Source organism: Schistocerca cancellata, chromosome 6 (genome assembly GCF_023864275.1).
Source record: "Schistocerca cancellata isolate TAMUIC-IGC-003103 chromosome 6, iqSchCanc2.1, whole genome shotgun sequence".
In the NCBI taxonomy this organism is placed as follows: domain Eukaryota; kingdom Metazoa; phylum Arthropoda; class Insecta; order Orthoptera; family Acrididae; genus Schistocerca; species Schistocerca cancellata.
This window is the reverse complement of record NC_064631.1, coordinates 71,040,192-71,062,818: the sequence shown is the minus strand read 5'-3', so window position 1 is coordinate 71,062,818 and position 22,627 is coordinate 71,040,192. Positions and strand designations below refer to the sequence as shown.

Genomic DNA, 22,627 nt, shown 5'->3' with positions numbered 1-22,627 from the left:
GAAGGGCACTGAGTGAATCGGAACAGACAAGAAATTTAGGAGAGGAAGAATGTCTCATGTGCTCCAGTGCCCGCAAGATCGCAGACAATTCTGCATCAAAGACAGTAAAAGTCTGAGGCAGTCGGACCTTGAGGACACGATATGGAAAAACAACTGAGCAACGAACAGAATCCCCTTGTTTCGACCCATCCGTAAAAACAGCTACATAGTCGTGGTGCTCAGATAAGATGGCAGAAAATGCTGCATTAAAAACGGTGGCAGGAGTGCAATCCCTCTTGTACTGCAATAAATCTAAAATCACTCTGGGCCTCTTCAGTAACCAGGGTGGCAGGCGATTAAAACCTTGGATTTGGGGTTGTACAGACTCCACACCGAGGGACTCTAGTACACGTTGCACACGGATCCCAAATGGCAACGTAGCCCGGGGACGGCGGGAAAAAAGGCGGGTCAGAGGTGGATGGGCAACAAGACGGTGAGCAGGCGTGCTGGGAGCTGCAAGATACTTACTAGCCTGGCGCACCAGCAGGAGCTGCCGCCGGATGGTAAGTGGCGGTTCGCCAGACTCAGCACAGAGGCTGGGTACGGGACTGGTCCGATAAGCACCCGTGGCCAGTCGGATCCCAGCATGGTGAACAGCGTCAAGGATCTGACTTCAACCGAGACCAAATTGTGACGGGCCGGTGGCTCACCACGTGCACTTCGGAAACCGCACGATTTGTCGGGTGTTCAAGGAGTGCTGTGCTGTGTGTCTTCAAAACGTGCGAAACCAAGGTGAAACCAAGCTTTTGTATGTCCATCCTTTTAGCAGGAGGTCTCTGGAACGACGACCGTTTAGGATAGTCACAAAAAATAAAAACACCTACAGCCGTCCGTATGATTTTATTTTATTTTGTCGATACCAGTTTCAACGCTCCATTGCCTCATCTCCAGGCTGTTTTGATGCGGTACAGGTTGATACGGACCCCATGCATAACTTTCGAATCCTGCCTCGGGCATGGATGTGTGTGATGTCCTTACGTTAGGTTTAACTAGTTCTAAGTTCTAGGGGACTAATGACCTCAGGAGTTGAGTCCCATAGTGCTCAGAGCCATTTGAACCATTTGAACGCAAGCATAACCCATCAGTTGCCAGCATTACTGGCAGTTGTTGGTTGGAGTGCTGACACATTATATGCGAATCCAGTCGCATGTCGATGGAAGAGCAGTTTTTTATCCATCCAGACACCTATATGTTTGGTATCTGGGTACAATGGGAGCCGGACGCCTACAATAGTGAAGTTGAGATGGAAGACAGGACGCCATTTGGTAAAGTACACAGCCGTAGTTTTGGATCATATATTTTATTCGTATTTAAGCAACAAGCAGAAAATTCGTCTCCTAGCGTATTTAGCAATCTGCGACATTCATAATTATTCTTTGTCCTTTACTTATGTTAATCTTAAGCTGGTAATCAGCATTCACTTGTAATCGAATAAGTGTACGAGTAGTCGAATCTTCCGATAACGAGAAATTTTGTATCGCGGTACATTGTTGAAGGCTGCCATTACATAAATTCTTATCTTGGGAAAGTTCAAGCGATAATATTGACTACTGAATTAAGTACTTGTAAGCGTCTGTAGTATGAAGGTTTCGTCTAGAAACAGAAGGTACGTTTATTGATAGATTTTCAACGAATCCATGATTTCGCTTGAACAGCTTTACGGCGTCGCTTAGGCCCTTCGGAACTGATGTGAATTGATTTGGTGGAAAAGTCTTGAATTAAGGAAGTTTATTTCTTATTAAGATACTGTCGTTCCATAAGGACAGACTCTGGTGGATCGAATGCGAGAAGAATAAAGACTACTTAAGATATCAGTGTCGTTGAGATCTGCCGCTTCAACGGAGAGACGTCCACCAGATTCTCCAGCACGCAGAACATCGACTCTACAAATCTTTCTGCACCACTGAAACTGTAGTCATATCGTTATTCCTTCCACGGAAATAAACTTGGACAAGACTGTCTTAGTTGTGCGAAATAATAGTTCCCTTACACTTGAACAAGGAATTTATTAAGCTTTAATCAGAGGAAGAATAGATAATTTCTAATTAATGCAAAGCAATAACTTGTCAAGAGATTTAAACTTAACTCAAAACACTAAACGAAGTCTCTGTTTGATAGTACGAGGTGCATTCAAGTTCTAAGGCCTCCGATTTTTTCTCTCCGGACTGGAAAGAGATAGAAACATGCGCATTGTTTTAAAATGAGGCCGCATTCATTGTCAATACGTCCCAGAGATGGCAGCACCGTACGGCAGATGGAATTTTACTGCCAGCGGCGAGAATGAGAACTGTTTTAAATACTTAAAATGGCGACCTTTTCCTTACTTGAACAGCGTGCAATCATTCGTTTTCTGAATTTGCGTGGTGTGAAACCAAATGAAATTCATCGACAGTTGAAGGAGACATGTGGTGATGGAGTTATGGATGTGTCGAAGGTGCGTTTGTGGGTGCAACAGTTTAATGAAGGCAGAAGATCGTGTGACAACAAACCGAAACAACCTCAGGCTCGCACAAGCCGATCTGACGACATGATCGAGAAAGTGGAGAGAATTGTTTTGGGGGATCGCCGAATTACTGTTGAACAGATCGCCTCCAGAGTTGGCATTTCTGTGGGTTCTGTGCACACAATCCTGCATGACGACCTGAAAATGCGAAAAGTGTCATCCAGGTGGGTGCCACGAATGCTGACAGACGACCACATGGCTGCCCGTGTGGCATGTTGCCAAGCAATGTTGACGCGCAACGACAGCATGAATGGGACTTTCTTTTCGTCGGTTGTGATAATGGATGAGACGTGGATGCCATTTTTCAATCCAGAAAGAAAGCGCCAGTCAGCTCAATGGAAGCACACAGATTCACCGCCACCAAAAAAAATTTCGGGTAACCGCCAGTGCTGAAAAAATGATGGTGTCCAGGTTCTGGGACAGCGAGGGCGTAATCCTTACCCATTGCGTTCCAAAGGGCACTACGGTAACAGGTGCATCCTACGAAAATGTTTTGAAGAACAAATTCCTTCCTGCACTGCAACAAAAACGTCAGGGAAGGGCTGCGTGTGTGCTGTTTCACCAAGACAACGCATCCGCACATCGAGCTAACGTTACGCAACAGTTTCTTCGTGATAACAACTTTGAAGTGATTCCTCATGCTTCCTACTCACCAGACCTGGCTCCTAGTGACTTTTGGCTTTTTCCAAAAATGTAAGACACTCTCCGTGGCCGCACATTCACCAGCCGTGCTGCTATTGCCTCAGCGATTTTCCAGTGGTCAAAACAGACTCCTAAAGAAGCCTTCGTCGCTGCCATGGAATCATGGCGTCAGCGTTGTGAAAAATGTGTACGTCTGCAGGGCGATTACGTCGAGAAGTAACGCCAGTTTCATCGATTTCGGGTCAGTAGTTAATTAGAAAAAAAATCGGAGGCCTTAGAACTTGAATGCACCTCGTATAGTGGGCGATCCTATAAATATCCTGAACTGTACCGGGCTTATTTCAGGACACTGGAAAACCTCGACGACGAGAATTGATTATGTACTACTGACTGCAACTTTGTTTCTCAAACGGAGATTGACATAACAGGCATTCAGCAGATCTAGATCTGAAAATCTCACTAAATTCTTCCAACAGCGTATGCCACACGTATGTGGCCGCACCTGTCCTGCCGATCGTTTTGGAATCACCGTATGTGAGCCGTGGTGCGCCTTTTCTGGCACACCAGCTCTTTGGCAGTGCTATCGGTTACCCGGCTGTACTACGATCTTTGCCCCTGTTGTGATCTGGCGGCGGGTATTTGCGGTAGGGGAGTTGGTCGTCGGACTCGTGCTTCAGTGGACGAAGGAGAAAAAGACACGGGTTCGGCCAACAGCGGCCCGGTCGGTCTACCTTGCAGGACGGTCGCTAGTTAGTGATGCCCCTGCCTGATGTCAACGCCGGGCGCTGCTCGTCGCCTTGCTCTGGTACCTGTTTTCTCCAACAGACCATTTCCTCGAGACCATCTCGAACATCTCTCTCCACTGGATGTGTAGGTGGTTATGGTGCCTTCGTTTTGTGGAACTATTTGCGTTGTTGCGACTGTCATTTGTGGGTTGATGGGTTGGTCTAGTGTATCTGTTGATGAAATAAGACCAGCCGGCAAGGTGCGTGACCGGTAGGAGACCAGCAGTCAATACTTCCTTTAAGGAAATCAGCGTCTCCGAAAAACGTAGTGGCTGTAAGCTATTGAAGATATTAGGTCGCAGTCTAGTTGTAATTTGCTGCGTACCAAACTTAAACAATTCAGATACATTGCAGACCTATGCAAGGAAATTAAGGAGCACAAAACCTAGTTTGTGCTGAAGTTGTGCATTTGAATAACGTAATATTATCTTGAAATTTCTCCATTTTATCTTTGTACACACTGTTGGTCTTAATCTTGTGTGGAAATATTGTTTGGGAAACTATGAGGGTGTAACGTTCTGATACAATATTTTCAGCATTGGATTTGTGTAAATTTCTTAGTTAAATGTTTTACAACATTGATACTGCTGCACTTCTATTAGTAGCACTTACTGGTTTTTTAAATTTATATTACTGATCTCTTATATTAATTGATGTTTGTTTGATGTTTGCAGTGTTTTCTGCGGTCTCTCTGTGTTCCAGTTTTCTGCGAGTTGGGGTGTGTGGGAGCTACGTTGTGATTCGGTGCACAGAAGCTGTGTCGTGTCGTCTAATGGGAAGTGAGTCTCGGTTGGGCCCCGGCGTTTAGGTGTTGTTTTGGACGACTGATCTGCTGCTGATGAGAAGAATATTTTCACTTAGTTGTTATTGATGGAAGCGAAATATACCCTATGTGAAACTCTGATGAATGTTTTTCCCCTCTTTTCTATAATTCGTACAAAAATGTCAGTTCATTCAAACAATCGATTTATCAGGAGTGCGCACTCAATAACCACGCACCTATCTGTTACTGTAATTCACTATGAGTTTTATACTGGGTACGAGAGAGGGAAACGCATTGGGGCGGTCATGTGGAATACGTTACCGATGACTATTCGCTGCAAGTAACAGTACCTCTGAAAATGTTTCTATGTAAAAACTCTTCAGAAGTTTTACAGTGAAGTGCGAAAGAAACTAGTATAGGCATGCGTATTCAAATAGAGAAATATGTACACATGCAGAATACGGCGCTACGGCTTATAGAATACAACAAGTGTCTGGCGGAGTTGTTAGATCGGTTACTGCCGCTACAATGGCAGGTTATCAAGATTTTAGTGAGTTTGAATGTGGTGTTATAGTCGGCGCACGAGCGATGGGACACAGCACCTTCCAGGTAGCGATGAAGTGGGGATTTTCCCATAAGATCATTTCATGAGTGTACCGCGAATATCAGGAACCCGGTAAAACATCAACTCCGCGACATGGGTGCGGCAGGAAAAAGATCTTGCAAGAACGGGACTAACGACCACTGAAGAGAATGATTGAACGTGATAGATGTGCAACTCTTTCGCAAATTGCTGCAGATTTCAATGCTGGACCATCAACAAGTGTAGCGTCCGAATCATTCAAAGAAATATCATAGACATGGGCTTTCGGAGCAGAAAGCCAACTTGTGTACCCTTGATGACTGCGCGACACAATGCTTTACGCCTCGCCTGGGCCCGTCAACACCGACATTTGACTGTTGATGTCTGGAAACATGTTGCCTGGCCGGACAAGTCTCGCTTCAAATTGTATCGAGCGTATGGGCGTGTACGGGTATGGAGACAATCTCATGAATCCATGGACCCTGCACGTCAGCAGGGGACTGTTCGAGTTGGCGGACGCTATGTAACGGCGTGGAACGTATGTAGTTGGAGTGATATGGGACCCCTGATGCGTCTAGACACGACTCTGAGAGGTGACACGTACGTAAGCATCCTGTCTGGTCACCTGCAACCATTCACGTGTATTCCGACGGACTTGAGCAATTCCACCAGGACAAAGCAACACCTCACACGTCCAGAATAGCTACAAAGTGGCTCCAGGAACACTTTTCTGAGTTTAAACACTTCTGCTGGCCACCAGACTCCCCAAACATGAACTTTATTGAGCATATCTGGGATGACTTGCAACGTGCTGTTCAGAAGAGATCTCCACCCTCTCGCACTCTTACTGGTTTATGGACAGCCCTGTAGGATTCATGGTGTCAACTCCGCCCCAGCACTACTTCAGACATTAGTCGAGACCATGCCACGTGGCGGCACTTCTGCGTGCTAACGGGGGCCCTGCACGATATTAGGCAGGTGTACTAGTTCCTTTTGCTCTTCAGTGAATAACAGCTATGAACATGTGCAATACGCGCTTTGGACAAGTATCGGAAAAGTTGTCCTTTTTAACAGTGACTTGGTGAACGGACGTGTGAAGTTCTGAACGTCTTGTAATTAGCTATGAACATGTGCAATACGCGCTTTGGACAAGTATCGAAAAAGTTGTCCTTTTTAACAGTGACTTGGTGAACGGACGTGTGAAGTTCTGAACGTCTTGTAATTATGTGAATCATTAGACTGTGTCTTGTTGCAGTGACCTGAACATAGTTAGTTTCCACGGTATTTCGTTTAATGAACGACCATAATCAGTTTTGTACTTACATTTCTTAATTACTGTTGAACATTAACGAATAAAAATCAAGTGACGTCCTATATTTTGAGAAGTTTATTATGTAGAACTGTATTTTCTCGAAAACTGTCACTTCAGTTTTGCACAGTTTGTTGTTTGCTCGTCGAATCCTGTGGCTATATGGAGAAGAAGCCTATTAGGACAAGAGCTATGAGGCAACTTCAGAAGACGTGAGGTAAAGAAACCAAAGTCACTCATGCTAGGTTCAAAAATGGTTCAAATGGCTCTGAGCACTACGGGACTTAATTTCTGAGGTCATCAGCCGCCTATAACTTAGAACTAATTAAACCTAACTAACCTAAGGACATCACACACATCCATGCCCGAGGCAGGATTCGAACCTGAGACCGTAGCAGTCGCTCGGCTCCAGACTGTAGCGCCTAGAACCGCACGGCCACTCCGGCCGGCCCCCCCTCATGCTAGGAAAGTGAGAAAATCATCCTTATAAACTGTAGTATTGGTAGAACCTGTCATTTCTGCAAGGTGGCTAAGGCATTTTATGAAACCCACCGTCTAGGAATGCGAACGTTATAATAATAATTCACTGTCGCCAGCCTTCTGGTTTTTTTTATATTTTTAATGTTACAAACTATTCAAATAAGGAGTGAATATAGTCTGCCAAGAATTGTCCTAATAAAGAGTGTATTTGGATACTCACCTAAGCCATCATTTGGATAAGACTGAGAATAAATCTGAAAAGAATGAATGAATTGATCGTATGGAAGGGATGGCTGGCAGTCCCCGCCTGAGGTGGTTTGGCTGCCGAGTTGCAACTCTTTTCAACTGACGGAACACTTGGCGACTAGCATGTCGATGCTAATGAACTGACCATGAAGACAACACAGTATCTAGTCCCCGGGCAGAGGAAAACTCCGACCCACTGGTGAATCGAAACTGGGCCCACTGCATGGCAGTCAGATGCGCTGACCACTCGGTCAAGAGGTGGACTAATGAATCAGTATCATGTGACGATGCCCATTCGCAAGAATATCTAAGTACGAACGTGAAAATGTCTAAAGAATAACAACTGTAAAGTTTCATAAAAAGGATGAATGAAATTTGTCACCTGGTTCTCCCACTGTCATACTGTTTGCCCTGAAAATAAAGCTTTCAACCCTTTTGTGCGAGCATGTCGAGTCAATGCACTATAGAATGTAGAAAAAGTTCGAGGAAACGTATTCAATAGCAGTATCGATATCGCTAAGGCCTCCGTGCAAAACTACACCAAGTCAGGACCGGTATGTAACGATATCTAACCGGAAGCACTCTACTCTGCGCCATGAGCTTCGAGAAGCCACAGGTACCCCAGACTTCATGATGGGAGGTTTTACTGACGAAGACCTCTCAAGACTCCACCACTCCGTCCACATCGCAGGGCTGCTCGTATAAGATGGTTTCACATGAACATTGGACACGACACCAATGGACCAAAGCGTTGTTCACAGACTAATTGCAAATAGACTTGCACCCTGACGACGACTCTGTTCGCTTATGGAGGCGATCAAGGGAACGCAGTCATCCCTCGATGTCTATGGAACTTCACCAACAATCCGATGGCTGAATCGTATTTTTGGTAGGTACCTTGTATGAAGGCCGCGCAGCACCACTCCTTCCAATTGAAGGCAACGTGACTGCTGCAGTGTAGTGAAAACAACGTTCTAGTGGTTCTGTAGAGACTGTAGGGGAAGCGTTCACTCTACGGGATGATAACTCCCGACCTCATCTTCCTCGCAGTATGTGTCAGTATCATTTGATGGGACGTGGGGTCAGAAGAATGGATTGACCAGCATCCTCACCGGATATGAACAGCGTGCATGTAGCTTGCTCAAAAGAGCGATTTCTAGTCCTCAACATCCTCCAATAACGATTGAAACTCTCAGGAATGCTGCCATTGAGGACTAGGACAATATGTCTAAAGAGGCCCACAAAGAGTAGGTACTGAGCATACTGAGCATGCTCTGTCGCATTCAGGAGTGCCTGAGGGTTTTTCGAGGACCTTCATATTACTGAGCAGTGCACTGGTCAGTCTATTTTATGTTTTTTGATGTTGTGGGACATTGCAACTTTTTGTTATTTTTTCAAATAATGTTCTTTTTCATTTCATAATCGGTTCAAAGAGAACACATAGCGTAGTTTTCTATTGTGTAATACACTCCTGGAAATGGAAAAAAGAACACATTGGCACCGGTGTGTCAGACTCACCATACTTGCTCCGGACACTGCGAGAAGGCTGTACAAGCAATGATCACACGCACGGCACAGCGGACACACCAGGAACCGCGGTGTTGGCCGTCGAATGGCGCTAGCTGCGCAGCATTTGTGCACCGCCGCCGTCAGTGTCAGCCAGTTTGCCGTGGCATACGGAGCTCCATCGCAGTCTTTAACACTGGTAGCATGCCGCGACAGCGTGGACGTGAACCGTATGTGCAGTTGACGGACTTTGAGCGAGGGCGTATAGCGGGCATGCGGGAGGCCGGGTGGACGTACCGCCGAATTGGTCAACACGTGGGGCGTGAGGTCTCCACAGTACATCGATGTTGTCGCCAGTGGTCGGCGGAAGGTGCACGTGCCCGTCGACCTGGGACCGGACCGCAGCGACGCACGGATGCACGCCAAGACCGTAGGGTCCTACGCAGTGCCGTAGGGGACCGCACCGCCACTTCCCAGCAAATTAGGGACACTGTTGCTCCTGGGGTATCGGCGAGGACCATTCGCAACCGTCTCCATGAAGCTGGGCTACGGTCCCGCACACCGTTAGGCCGTCTTCCGCTCACGCCCCAACATATTGCAACCCGCCTCCAGTGGTGTCGCGACAGGCGTGAATGGAGGGACGAATGGAGACGTGTCGTCTTCAGCGATGAGAGTCGCTTCTGCCTCGGTGCCAATGATGGTCGTATGCGTGTTTGGCGCCGTGCAGGTGAGCGCCACAATTAGGACTGCATACGACCGAGGCACACAGGGCCAACACCCGGCATCATGGTGTGGGGAGCGATCTCCTACACTGGCCGTACACCACTGGTGATCGTCGAGGGGACACTGAATAGTGCACGGTACATCCAAACCGTCATCGAACCCATCGTTCTACCATTCCTAGACCGGCAAGGGAACTTGCTGTTCCAACAGGACAATGCACGTCCGCATGTATCCCGTGCCACCCAACGTGCTCTAGAAGGTGTAAGTCAACTACCCTGGCCAGCAAGATCTCCGGATCTGTACCCCATTGAGCATGTTTGGGACTGGATGAAGCGTCGTCTCACGCGGTCTGCACGTCCAGCACGAACGCTGGTCCAACTGAGGCGCCAGGTGGAAATGGCATGGCAAGCCGTTCCACAGGACTACATCCAGCATCTCTACGATCGTCTCCATGGGAGAATAGCAGCCTGCATTGCTGCGAAAGGTGGATATACACTGTACTAGTGCCGACATTGTGCATGCTCTGTTGCCTGTGTCTACGTGCCTGTGGTTCTGTCAGTGTGATCATGTGATGTATCTGACCCCAGGAATGTGTCAATAAAGTTTCCCCTTCCTGGGACAATGAATTCACGGTGTTCTTATTTCAATTTCCAGGAGTGTAGTAACGCTTCCCGTGGCGTGACGAACGCTTGCACTCGGTATAAAGTCGCGAATTTTAAGAGCAGTGGTGTCTGGGCCAAACAAACTCAAAAGAACCTTCGTTTTTCGTCGAGGACTCGGTTTCCAGCAGCGCTATGAAAGGGGCAGTCAGAGACAGGCAAACATCTAGCCATGCTGTGAGAAATGGCTCGCCTGCCGTGTGGACAGAATTTCTTATCTCCTTAGCCCGCCTCTCTGACGCCACCTTGTGCGAAGTGGATGACACCTGGACTCCAAAGTTGTACGAGTCCTCCTAAATTGTAGAGTGGGAAAAACTAAGACGACAGTATTAAAAAAACTAAAAACCCGCCTCGATTGCGAAAAAAGCACCTAATGTTAAGTATTAACACTTACTGGCCAAGTGTTGTGTTAACACTTAACACTAGGTGCTTTTTTCGCAATCGAGGAGGTTTTTTAGTTTTTTAGTATATTAACCAACGATTGCTGACGCGCTGCTATATTGAAGGTTCTTAAGACAACAGTTTTTGAGGTGTGCATACGTGCAGAAAACCATATTGGCTGAAACCTCGAACAAGTTGGAGAGTGTGAGAAAAATTCAGAATTATTCAGGAGCTTCTAGCCCAAGTGTGTAACGATTGGTTAACGTCATAAAACTCTAGCATGGACGGGAGATTGTTGGCTTGCTAACAAACAATTGGCCAGTACTTTTCAGAGCCATTGCCATTGGCGTCCTAGAATTGAGCAGATCTGAAGAAGAGAACGAACTCAGGTGTCGATGGGGTAGGAAGGACACTTCATTTCGGCTCTCGGTACAGGACAGACTTCAGTGCGTAGCTTGGGGGAGACCACACTGTTGGTGCTCGATGAGGGAAGATTCTGCTTCGGTTCTCGTACTTCAGCTGATGTGTCACACAGCATGCGGCACAGTACGGCGGCTGCTTTGCTTCACACATGGAAAATCTCTGGTGGGAGACTGCAGCATTGGCAAATAAGGTGTCAGAGAGTATACGCGTTTATCTGCACGCTGTTAGATCTAGGCAAATTTCAGAATCAAATAATTTCAGGAGCATTTGGAGGCTGATGACAAGTCAATTTGAAATGTGAGTTGCATATGTAATTCTTTCTGGCGGGCCCAGGCAATCGTCGTGGAATTAACTACACATAAATCGTGTGTATATTCCAGTTTTTTCCATCCATCTGAATTACCTAGTCTTTACCAAGACATTCACGTGTTAGATTTATAGGACCCATGTCGACAGTGAACAGTTTCCTCATTCTCTGCTTTTCTTGTGACGGAACTGATCTGGTAATCATTTCATACTCATATACGTCAGGAGAGAATCTTGTAATAAACAGGAATAAATGTAGGCCAATGGCTCTGAGCACTAGGGACTTAAATTCTGAGGTCATCAGCCCCCTAGAACGTAGAACTACTTATACCTAACTAACCTAAGGACATCACACACATCCATGCCAGAGGCAGGATTCGAGCCTGCGACCGTAGCGGTCGCGCGGTTCCAAACTGTAGCTCCTAGAACCGCTGGCCACCCCGAAATGTAGGCCAATGTTTCATGTCGTACTTGGATGATGTCTTGTGTGAATTCACCCATGTTTCATGTTTTCTAGAGCCATTCCTGTCTCATTAACTAGCAATGGTGTGGCAACTTTTTCATTAAATGCACGTCTGTCCATGGCGAGAGATCTGACTATAGGCCACGACAACCGATCTGATCATTCTGACGCCCACAGGGGCATGTCGAAGGTTCGGCCGTAACCTCAAACTGGCCACTATCTTCCAACTTCGTCGACAGAATCTAAATCTGAAAAATGTTGGCCTCATACGAGTTGTCTATTTTTCATAGAAGGTTTTCAAGAAGGTTGTATACCTGGAAGAATCCTGGAGATACTAAAAGGTATCAGATAGATTATATAATGGTAAGACAGAGATTTAGGAACCAGGTTTTAAATTGTAAGACATTTCCTGGGGCAGATGTGGATTCTGACCACAATCTATTGGTTATAAACTGCAGATTGAAACTGAAGAAACTGCAAAAAGGTGGGAATTTAAGGAGATGGGACCTGGATAAACTGAAAGAACCAGAGGTTGTACAGAGTTTCAGGGAGAGCATAAGGGAACAATTGACAGGAATGGGGGAAAGAAATACAGCAGAAGAAGAATGGCTAGCTCTGAGGGATGAAGTTGTGAAGGCAGCAGAGGATCAAGTAGGTAAAAAGACGAGGGCTAATAGAAATCCTTGGGTAACAGAAGAAATATTGAATTTAATTGATGAAAGGAGAAAATATAAAAATGCAGTAAATGAAGCAGGCAAAAAGGAATACAAAAGTCTCAAAAATGAGATCGACAGGAAGTGCAAAATGGCTAAGCAGGGATGGCTAGAGGACAAATGTAAGGATGTAGAGGCTTGTCTCACTAGGGGTAAGATAGATACTGCCTACAGGAAAATTAAAGAGACCTTTGGAGAGAAGAGAACCACTTGTATGAATATCAAGAGCTCAGATGGCAACCCAGTTCTAAGCAAAGAAGGGAAGGCAGAAAGGTGGAAGGAGTATATAGAGGGTTTATACAAGAGCGATGTACTTGAGGACAATATTATGGAAATGGAAGAGGATGTAGATGAAGACAAAATGGGAGATAAGATACTGCGTGAAGAGTTTGACAGAGCACTGAAAGACCTGAGTCGAAACAAGGCCCCGGGAGTAGACAACATTCCATTAGAACTACTGATGGCCTCGGGAGAGCCAGTCATGACAAAACTCTACCATCTGGTGAGCACGATGTATGAGACAGGCGAAATACCCTCAGACTTCAAGAAGAATATAATAATTCCAATCCCAAAGAAAGCAGGTGTTGACAGATGTGAAAATTACCGAACTATCAGTTTAATAAGTCACAGCTGCAAAATACTAACGCGAATTCTTTACAGACGAATGGAAAAACTGGTAGAAGCCGACCTCGGGGAAGATCAGTTTGGATTCCGTAGAAATGTTGGAACACGTGAGGCAATACTGACCTTACGACTTATCTTAGAAGAAAGATTAAGAAAAGGCAAACCTACGTTTCTAGCATTTGTAGACTTAGAGAAACCTTTTGACAATGTTAACTGGAATACTCTCTTTCAAATTCTGAAGGTGTCAGGGGTAAAATACAGGGAGCAAAAGGCTATTTACAATTTGTTCAGAAACCAGATGGCAGTTATAAGAGTCGAGGGGCATGAAAGGGAAGCAGTGGTTGGGAAAGGAGTGAGACAGGGTTGTAGCCTCTCCCCGATGTTATTCAATCTGTATATTGAGCAAGCGTAAAGGAAGCAAAAGAAAAATTCGGAGTAGGTATTAAAATTCATGGAGAAGAAATCAAAATTTTTAGGTTCGCCGATGACATTGTAATTCTGTCAGAGACAGCAAAGGACTTGGAAGAGCAGTTGAACGGAATGGACAGTGTCTTGAAAGGAGGATATAAGATGAACATCAACAAAAGCAAAACGAGGATAATGGAATGTAGTCAAATTAAGTCGGGTGATGCTGAGGGAATTAGGTTAGGAAATGAGACACTTAAAATAGTAAAGGAGTTTTGCTATTTAGGGAGTAAAATAACCGATGATGGTCGAAGTAGAGAGGATATAAAATGTAGACTGGCAATGGCAAGGAAAGCGTTTCTCAAGAAGAGAAATTTGTTAACATCAAGTATAGATTTAAGTGTCAGGAAGTCGTTTCTGAAAGTATTTGTATGGAGTGTAGCCATGTATGGAAGTGAAACATGGACGACAACAAGTTTGGACAAGAAGAGAATAGAAGCTTTCGAAATGTGGTGCTACAGAAGAATGCTGAAGATAAGGTGGGTAGATCTCGTAACTAATGAGGAGGTATTGAATAGGATTGGGGAGAAGAGAAGTTTGTGGCACAACTTAACTAGAAGAAGGGATCGGTTGGTAGGACATGTTTTGAGGCATCAAGGGATCACAAGTTTAGCATTGGAGGGCAGCGTGGAGGGTAAAAATCGTAGAGGGAGACCAAGAGATGAATACACTAAGCAGGTTCAGAAGGATGTAGGTTGCAGTAGGTACTGTGAGATGAAGAAGCTTGCACAGGATAGAGTAGCATGGAGAGCTGCATCAAACCATTCTCAGGACTGAAGACCACAACAACAACAACAACATTTTTCATAGATCCAGAGAGGTGAAAGTCTGATTATTGTGGGACAGTAAATCTATTTCGGGGAGGAATTTTGTGGTCACAAACTGATGTTTTACTGTGTTACAAGCAGAAGTTTGTCTATCGTAAAACTCGAAATTTGAGCATGCAGCCCAATTGGTGTCGTCTTGTAACTGTCAGAACTGATAGTAGCTTCAAGCTCAAAGACATTCAAATCAATCATACCTCGTCTGTCCCAGAAGACAGGGAGACGGATCACATCACGTTGCATGCTGATGGTTGCGTTGGACTTATTCTTTGTTGGAGAATTCGCATGTCGTCAGTACGAAGGTTTATTTTAATTTCAGCTTGTAGTGCGACGCCATGTTTCATCTCTGGTGATAACGGTGTTAAGATAAACAGTCTCCTTCACCCTCTTATTTGCCCAGCAGGTCCCTACAAATTTCTTTTCCATGATGTTTTTGGTCTTGTATAAGACTTGTAGAAACTGTTTACATACCTAGAGGCATTGTAGCTCACGACGCGCAGTTTATCCAGACGATATTCATTCAACATCTGAGAAAACAGCGCTTCGCGATTTCCAACAAACTGTACCCAGGATTTCGAAACTTTTTCTCGCTGACAGCCTCCATAATAAGGTAAGAAAGAAAAAAAACTTTTTCGATTAACACGTTTTTCCAGTTTGTTACGTAAAACTACAGCATCAGACATGAAGCTTTAATTTATTACTTCTTTACCACCAAATGATTTCACGACATATTTTGCGTATAACACTGTATGTACCTGAAAAATTATATCACTGTACGACACATAGTTCAGAACACATGAGGTCGTTAACACTGAGATGGTTGATAATCTAGCTTTTCCAAACTGCTCAGATTACAGTCATCCAGTGTTTCATAATGAGAGCACTTAGTGACATTAAGTAAACTGATTTGTAAAGTAATCAAACGCTGGAAGGTGCTTTACGCATGGGTTGAAAGTCGGACGGGAGGTGGGAGTTACAGGTGTTCTCTGACAGTGAGTCATTATAGTCGACAATTAGCTCTGGATACAATTTTTCGGTCGAGCAGGTGTTCATTATGAGGCATGGCACGTGACCATGGTCGATTGGGGCGTGTGTCGTGCACGTTCTTTTCACCTCTACTGCAACGCAGCACCTATCGCCTCACATTACTAACTTCTACTGTATCGTCTCCATATAATCTTAGCAAGCGTCGATAGATTTCAATTGGTGCTGTTAATTCAGAAGTGAGAACGTCAGAAGTTGGGACGTCCACAGGCTGGGAAAAATAAAAGTGGCCCAGAAAATACTAGGCCTTATTTTCTTTTCGACCTCCGATCAGTCGTAAAATTAAAACCACACTGAAACTCGGTTAAGCTCTGCGCAGGTGTATTGGGCAGTGTCTCAAGTATGGCCTACCATCGCAACACGTTGCACTTTTCATTTCCAGTGCACAATGAGCACGCAAAGGAGTCTAGACAGTAGTGTCTCCCGCCAAATGTGAAATGCTCCTGAGGGGTTTCAACTGATTTCGTGGAACCCCGCAAAATGTACTTCTCATGCTTTTCACTCTTCACGACAATTCTCGGCTGGACACTGCAGACACTACTGCGGCGTTTTCGGTGGGAAGTGTTTGATTACTCACCATAAAGCCTGCAGTTGGCTCCCTCTGATTTTCATCTCTTCGCTCACACGAACAGCTGGCTATGAGGACAGCATTTTGGCACAAATGGCGATATGAAAACCAGTAGGGCAGGGGCGGGCAGGAATCCTGCACGTGTGCGGTGCACTTGCACGCGTGGAGTTAACAGGTGTTCTGCGTGCACACAGGGGCAAGCTGGCTACCCGCTTCTCACCCCTCCCCACCTTACCTTCTGTCCGCTCCTTCCTCTGTAATGCGTTTTGTTTTTCTAGCTTGCTTTATTGAATGATGGAATAAGGTTAGCAGGAGTGCTTGAAATAAATCATGGTTCGAAAGAGTACCTATTAACTACGATACGTTTAATATCTGGAACAAAATTTCTGCATACAGACAAACGCAAACAGTTACGTAAATTTTCAACACTTATGTTTGCTCTTAATCGAGGCTTATTAATTCAGAAAATGGTTTTCCAGCTCTCATTATATTAAGCGCAATTTTATATCTTACACATACCGCTGGGCTATTATTGTTGTCGTCCTGAAAAACTGAAAACAGTGCTCCATAAAATGTTAAATCAGTTAGATGAGAGACATGACGAGAGAAAGTCGTAGATCTCTCGTGACAACGGTAACTAGGACAGATGCATCTAATATCGTCAGGTCGCTCTTCTTAAGCTCAGTCAATTTCCCCATCCGCTCAGAATCCGACAATAAATTGTACTCGTCCTTGTGAAATTTATTATAATGGCCTTCAATTCTAAACTTCCGCTGACCAGCGAGAATACTGCCACATATTAAACATTTCGAATTTTCACGTCTTTGCACAAAGAAAAAATGATTCTCCCATTACTTTTTAAAAGATAGCAAATCTCCACGTCTCCGTTTCCTTGATTCACTCTGCCTTTTCCGGTTCTTGAAATACAACGTTCACTACGTAGTGGTCGCTTCGCATCAACGTCCGCGGCTTGGTCTTGTACTACACTGCCGCAACCTGCCGGCTGTCGCCACTGCCCCATTCGGCGATTGCACGCGAGCAGCACACGTGCAGCGATGTGTGCTCACGAGCGGCGTGCAACGTTTGCCCGCCCCTGCAGTAGGGAATTGGCGGAAATCAAGGCGAAAATGACGAGGGCATTGAAGACTTGGTACCACACTATGACATATATCTAAGTCGGAGTGGCGACCGTGTTTAGAAGTAGCTGAAAGGTGTAGCTAAATTGTACAGGGCGGCAGCCAGCCAAGGAACATTTTAGCGAATTGGTTTAAAAAATTTCTTTCAAAGGCGCAGTCAAATCTTTACAAGTTTTCTAGCAGAGCGAGTCCTGTTATGTTTTACGTGACAAGTTGCCTACCTGTCAGAATCGAGACAGTTCAGTCCGTTTAAAGCTGCTGACAAGAGACGCCTTGAGACCTCTGCTGAAGTCCCTAGCGAATTCACGCCATCGGTTTCAACCAATCGCGTGGGTGGGATATAGGTCACCTGTGTGGACCCTGTAGGATTCTGCAGCGCAGAACACAGACCCAGACCTCGAGTAGAATAGGAGTCTTTCTTGGGAGGGAGAGTCTCTGGGTTTGTGCCCAGTTGATCGGCCTCCAACACAAATTAACATGAATCGCATTCCCTTCCGTTGTCCACTTGTTTAGTTGTTCGTCCTCCAAGACTAGCCTCAACTGACTAACTTCGTCCCTAGCCGTGCCCCTTGTATACCGTACATTGAAATATATTTCCTTTATTTTACCTAATTTTCTGTGTTGTCATTTAACTGCAGCCCTGGATGCCCACTCATTAGTTCTGACCGCTCGACCTCCTGTACATTGTCGAAAGTCAGATGCAAAGATCTTCTCGTCTCCACTGCACATGTACAAAACGTCAGAAATAAAACATTTTTTACTTTCACTGTAGTTTCCATATGTGAGCGATCGGAGGTTGAAACAAGAAGTAGCTCTCATATCTCGTGTACCTTAAGATAGGCAACCTATTTTACTTGGAACGGATGATAGCTTGCTATCTTAAGTTACATTACTCTTTCTTTGAGCCAGTTTTATTTTGCCCATTCTGGCACCAAGATGTCAGACGCCATTTTGGAAAGCTCTTCTGCTGCTGCTATCCGTCGCACCACAACGAAACCGATAGCACATTAAGATTCAAAATTTAGTGCTACACATAATCTGCTTCCGATGCTCAAAGTCAACAAAAACAAAATGGAAATATTAGTTTCGGAATAACCATCATATTTTAACTGTCTCAACCATAGACCGGAAATCTAATTTGGTTTTACTATTGCCCGTAGCTTCGTCTTTCTTTAACTGTAACTAAAATCTGTGCTAATAAGTCTTCTCTACTGTCTACCGTAAGATGTATTTCGTTATTTCAGTTTGTTGCCAGATAATCGAATAATTGTACTAGTTCATACTCACAATGACATGGTCTAGATACATAAAAATAAAGAAAATAGCTACTACCATGTACCCTTTCCTCCCATATACCTGGGAAAATGTAAATAAAGAATATTGCAGTCTTCAGTCTGAAGCCTGGTTTGACGCAGCTCACTAGACATTGAATTCTGTGCGGATTTCGTCATCTCATCCGCATTGAACCTGCTTGCTGTATTCAAGTCTTGCTTTCCCTCTGCAATTTTTACATCCTACCCCCCCCCCCCCCCCCGCCCATTCTCAAACTAACTCTATCTTGGTGCCTTACGATGTGTTCTAAGAACCGTTCTGAACTTGCAGTCAACTTATGACTCAAATATCTTTTCTCCAGAATTTGATACAGATTTGGATCTATCCATCTATTCTTCAGCTTTCTTCCCTTCCACATGGGTTTCACTTCCATATAACGCTACTCTCCAGACAAATACTTTCAGAAAACATTCCATAGCACATAAATTTACATTGGATTTCAATTAATAATCAGAAAATCTTCTCCATTTTAAATCCACTTTACTTCTGCCTTTATCAGTTATTTTGCTGCAGTAGTACCAAACTTGTCTTTATCCTCTTGGGTCGCATTACTCAAAACAATCCCCTCAGCATCACTATACTTATTCCGACAACACACCAATACCAATGTTTTACTATTGTTGATAGTCATTTTAGAACTTTTATTCCAGATGCTGTTCTATCTGTTCTATTCAACTGACCCTTCAGAATTTCGGTCAACATTATCAAAGTAGTACATAAGGAAAAAGTCAGTTAAAAGGACAGAAAACAATGAAGATAATTCAACTGTTGATTTGATCCAGATTTAATTTCAAAATTTCCGTAGTGGCCTCAGTTTTCATGTAACAATGATTTTCGTAAATTCTTACGATAACTACGTATTAAACATATCTCACAAAGTGACACACTCTCGCAACGAGTCTCCAAAAGAAAAAAAAGGATGAGCCAGTACGCACATGAATCAAAGAAATGAGCATAATTCGAAAGAAACGTGAAGAATCATATCTAAAAATATTTCCTTAACGATTAAACTGCAGTATTTTGCCTCCAGAGCATCGCTTCGTAAGCATAAGCAGTAGTCGGACAACAATTCAATACGCTATTTGCCTTGAGAACACTTTTACAGTAGAGAAAAATAGAGAAATATCTTGCATCAATGATTCTCCGTGACAAGAGGCTATCCGGAAGGAAGTCACATTCTAAGGAGACACTGATAGGGGCAATTCTCCTCTGTGGCATACAGGCCATATAACAGGTGACAAATTAGAGTATTACACGCTTTCCTTTTTCTGAAGTGATCCCATATATTTCGTCAAACAAAAATAACTGTGCATTGGTTCACGCTAAATCATGGGTACAACAAAGAACATGTAACGCTGAGTTTTTAACCAGCCCCAGGATTGTAATACATGACAAGCAGCATATGTGGGGTGGTCAAGTACTATCATGGTCTGCAGGCTTTATTACGTTTGTAGCACTCCTTTATAGATGGATTAAATTCCCGTGTTTTGCGGTTTCAGAATTAACCCTGTGCAGATACAGTAAAAAGAATTTCGACTATTTGCCGAGGTAGGAGGAATTTGTTATTCTGAATTAACACAAAAAACAAACCTCAAATTTCCATGAACTTAGAACAACAAGCAGTCACTTCCAACGATGGTTAGAATTCTCGTTGTTCAGATGTAAGTGATAACATGTTCAAGAATGACTTGAAGGCAGTGCTGCCAAACCAAGTACATTTCGTAGGAGGAGATTTACGAACTTAAGGTTATGTTTCGTAAATCCTTGTACATATTTCGAATACTTTTCAACGCTTAAATCTGCAGAATATTCAAGTTTATATACAGAGGAACAACCAATATGCAGCATTTCAAGGATTTCGAGAGATAAAGGATAGAATGTCACAAGATTTCTGAGCCCCATACGCAAAAACTGATTTAGTTTCAGAATTCAGCACCCACGATTCAGCGAAGAATGCTCGTCGCTCTCTTGGGGAAACGTTAGTAATGTATAAGTAAAAAAAGTGATGTCACAAAGTAACATCTCCTCTTAGCCGTGTTTCCCATTAGCACCAGGTAGTGCGACAGCCAATAAAGAAGTGCCCAGTGAGGGAGTAGGGAGGACGTGTCCGTGTTGACATGGCATATTTGCTGTTAGGAGAACGTACTTGAATTTTCATGGGGTGTGTGTTGACCTGTGCACATGCACTATTCGGAGAACCCATCTGACTCTTCGTGGGGTCTGTGATGTCTTGTGCTGTTGGAAGGATGTACCTGTGTCAGTGGTTACATGGTAGGCGTGCTGTTGGGAAGACCTACCTGGCTCTACATGTGGTCTCTCTTGACTTGATTAATGTATCGTTTGCAGGACCTACCTGGCTCTTCACGGGATCTTTGTTGACTTGGTTAATGTAGTTGGCAGGACCTACCTGGCTCTTCATGGGGTCTTTGCTGGCTTGGTACGTGTGCCGTTGGCAGGACCTACCTGGCTCTTCATGGGGTCCGTGTTGACCTGGCACATGTACTGGCCGCGGTCCTCGCGCTTCACGCCACGCAGGTTGAGCGTCCACGTGTTGAAGTCGTTGTGCGTGACGGAAAGCCGCTGGTTGTTGGTGATGACGTGCTCGTGGATGGCCAGGATGGCCTTGGTGTCGGCCTTGATCCACGCCACCTGCAACAGGTGCCACACCGCGGCTACCGTAGTCGAGCGCCACACTCGTCCGCCCTGTCAACGGACTGGACCAGCGACGTCTGCTCTGCGACCGCCGGCCAACGACCTGCAACCTGGGACTGCTGCTGTCAGCAAGAGTTCCGAGGGACACAGGACTAACCTAAACACTCTATGATACCATGCACATATGACAGTCAGTGTCTTTCCTGTCTGAAGGTATAATCCAATTATCGGTAACTTCACAGCAGATTCAAGCTCAAGTTTCACGTCAACGTTTGTACAAGACGTTTTCAGTACAAAATAACTCTGAACACAAAAATATTTTAATTTTTTCGCATACCTTCATACTTGGGCGAGGTAGCGTACGATAATAAGCTCAATACTACACTCGACAGAGCGTCGTTGTGTGCATAATCTGTGCAATGCGTGTGGTTGCGACTTCCAAAGATTTTTTCTCTTATATTACAAACCAAAAAGGCCGAGAGCTGCATTGCACATGGATGCAGCAATCGATGCAAACCTGTTAGTGTCTTCAAGTTACATACGCTCTATAACCGGAATTTCTGGAGAAACATGTGCAAGTTCCACACAAGGGAGATTGGACACCACTGAATTATGGCGTCTTTTGAAAGGATCATTTTGTAAAAGACAGCTGCGTGCAACTTCCAGAAACTGATAAACAGATCGTGAAAGACGACGATTTACCGAGTTTATTAAGTTTGGAGCCCATTTACACATGAAAATCAGTAAGGCATGTCAGCTGTATTTGCTGAAGAATAACATTATGTAAGTCTTTATGTAATGAAATAAAACGAGAAATAATTGTTCAAAAAGACATGCTGCAGGTAATGGTACTGATATGCAAAATTATAACAGAACCTTATCGTGTTACGTGAATCACTGTAACATTAAAACGCTACGTTCTTTGCTTGATTTAACGTCTTGAATGAAGAACAAAGTAAATTTTGTTGTCTTATGCCTAAAGCTTTTAACAGATCAGTTATTTTTTCCCCTTTGTGTAGAGAGAAAGTGATTCAAATGTAATTAGACGGACAGTTAAAGTAATAACTTTAAAACGATTTATTGCCTAAATGTTACTAACCGTCTGATGAGATCGTACAAAAACCTTCTCACGTCATTGCTTTCCTTTGTATGTTGTCGCGTCATTCAGCTAATTGGATGTGGAGATCTAAAGGAAACTCTCTCTTTTACAGGTAACTGTGATGTAATGCGACAGGCCTAGGCTGTAGGGAGTATTCCACCAGTTTAATACTGAGGTCATTAGTGTAATTTTTCCGCTCTGCAGCGGAGAGCTTCTGTGAAGTTTGGAAAGTAGGAGATGAGGCACTGGCAGAATTGAAACTGTGAGGACGGGTCGTAAGTCGTGCTTGGGTAGCTCAGTTGGTAGAGCACTTGCCCGCGAAAGGCAAAGGTCCCGAGTTCGAGTCTCGGTCCGGCACA

The 22,627-nt window shown here is 44.4% G+C and overlaps 1 protein-coding gene across 1 annotated transcript in view; it reads right to left on the bottom strand.

Moving 5' to 3' along the window:
* Positions 1-21,512, bottom strand: part of LOC126088144 (lachesin-like) — a 566,198-nt gene extending 544,686 nt beyond the window's left edge. The window contains exons 1-2 of the mRNA XM_049906261.1: positions 21,507-21,512; positions 20,981-21,166 (exon numbers count right to left, since the gene is read on the bottom strand). Of these exons, the coding sequence (XP_049762218.1) occupies positions 20,981-21,166; positions 21,507-21,512 (192 nt within the window). The remainder of the gene's footprint in view (positions 1-20,980; positions 21,167-21,506) is intronic.
* Between the last annotated feature and the right edge of the window lie 1,115 nt (positions 21,513-22,627).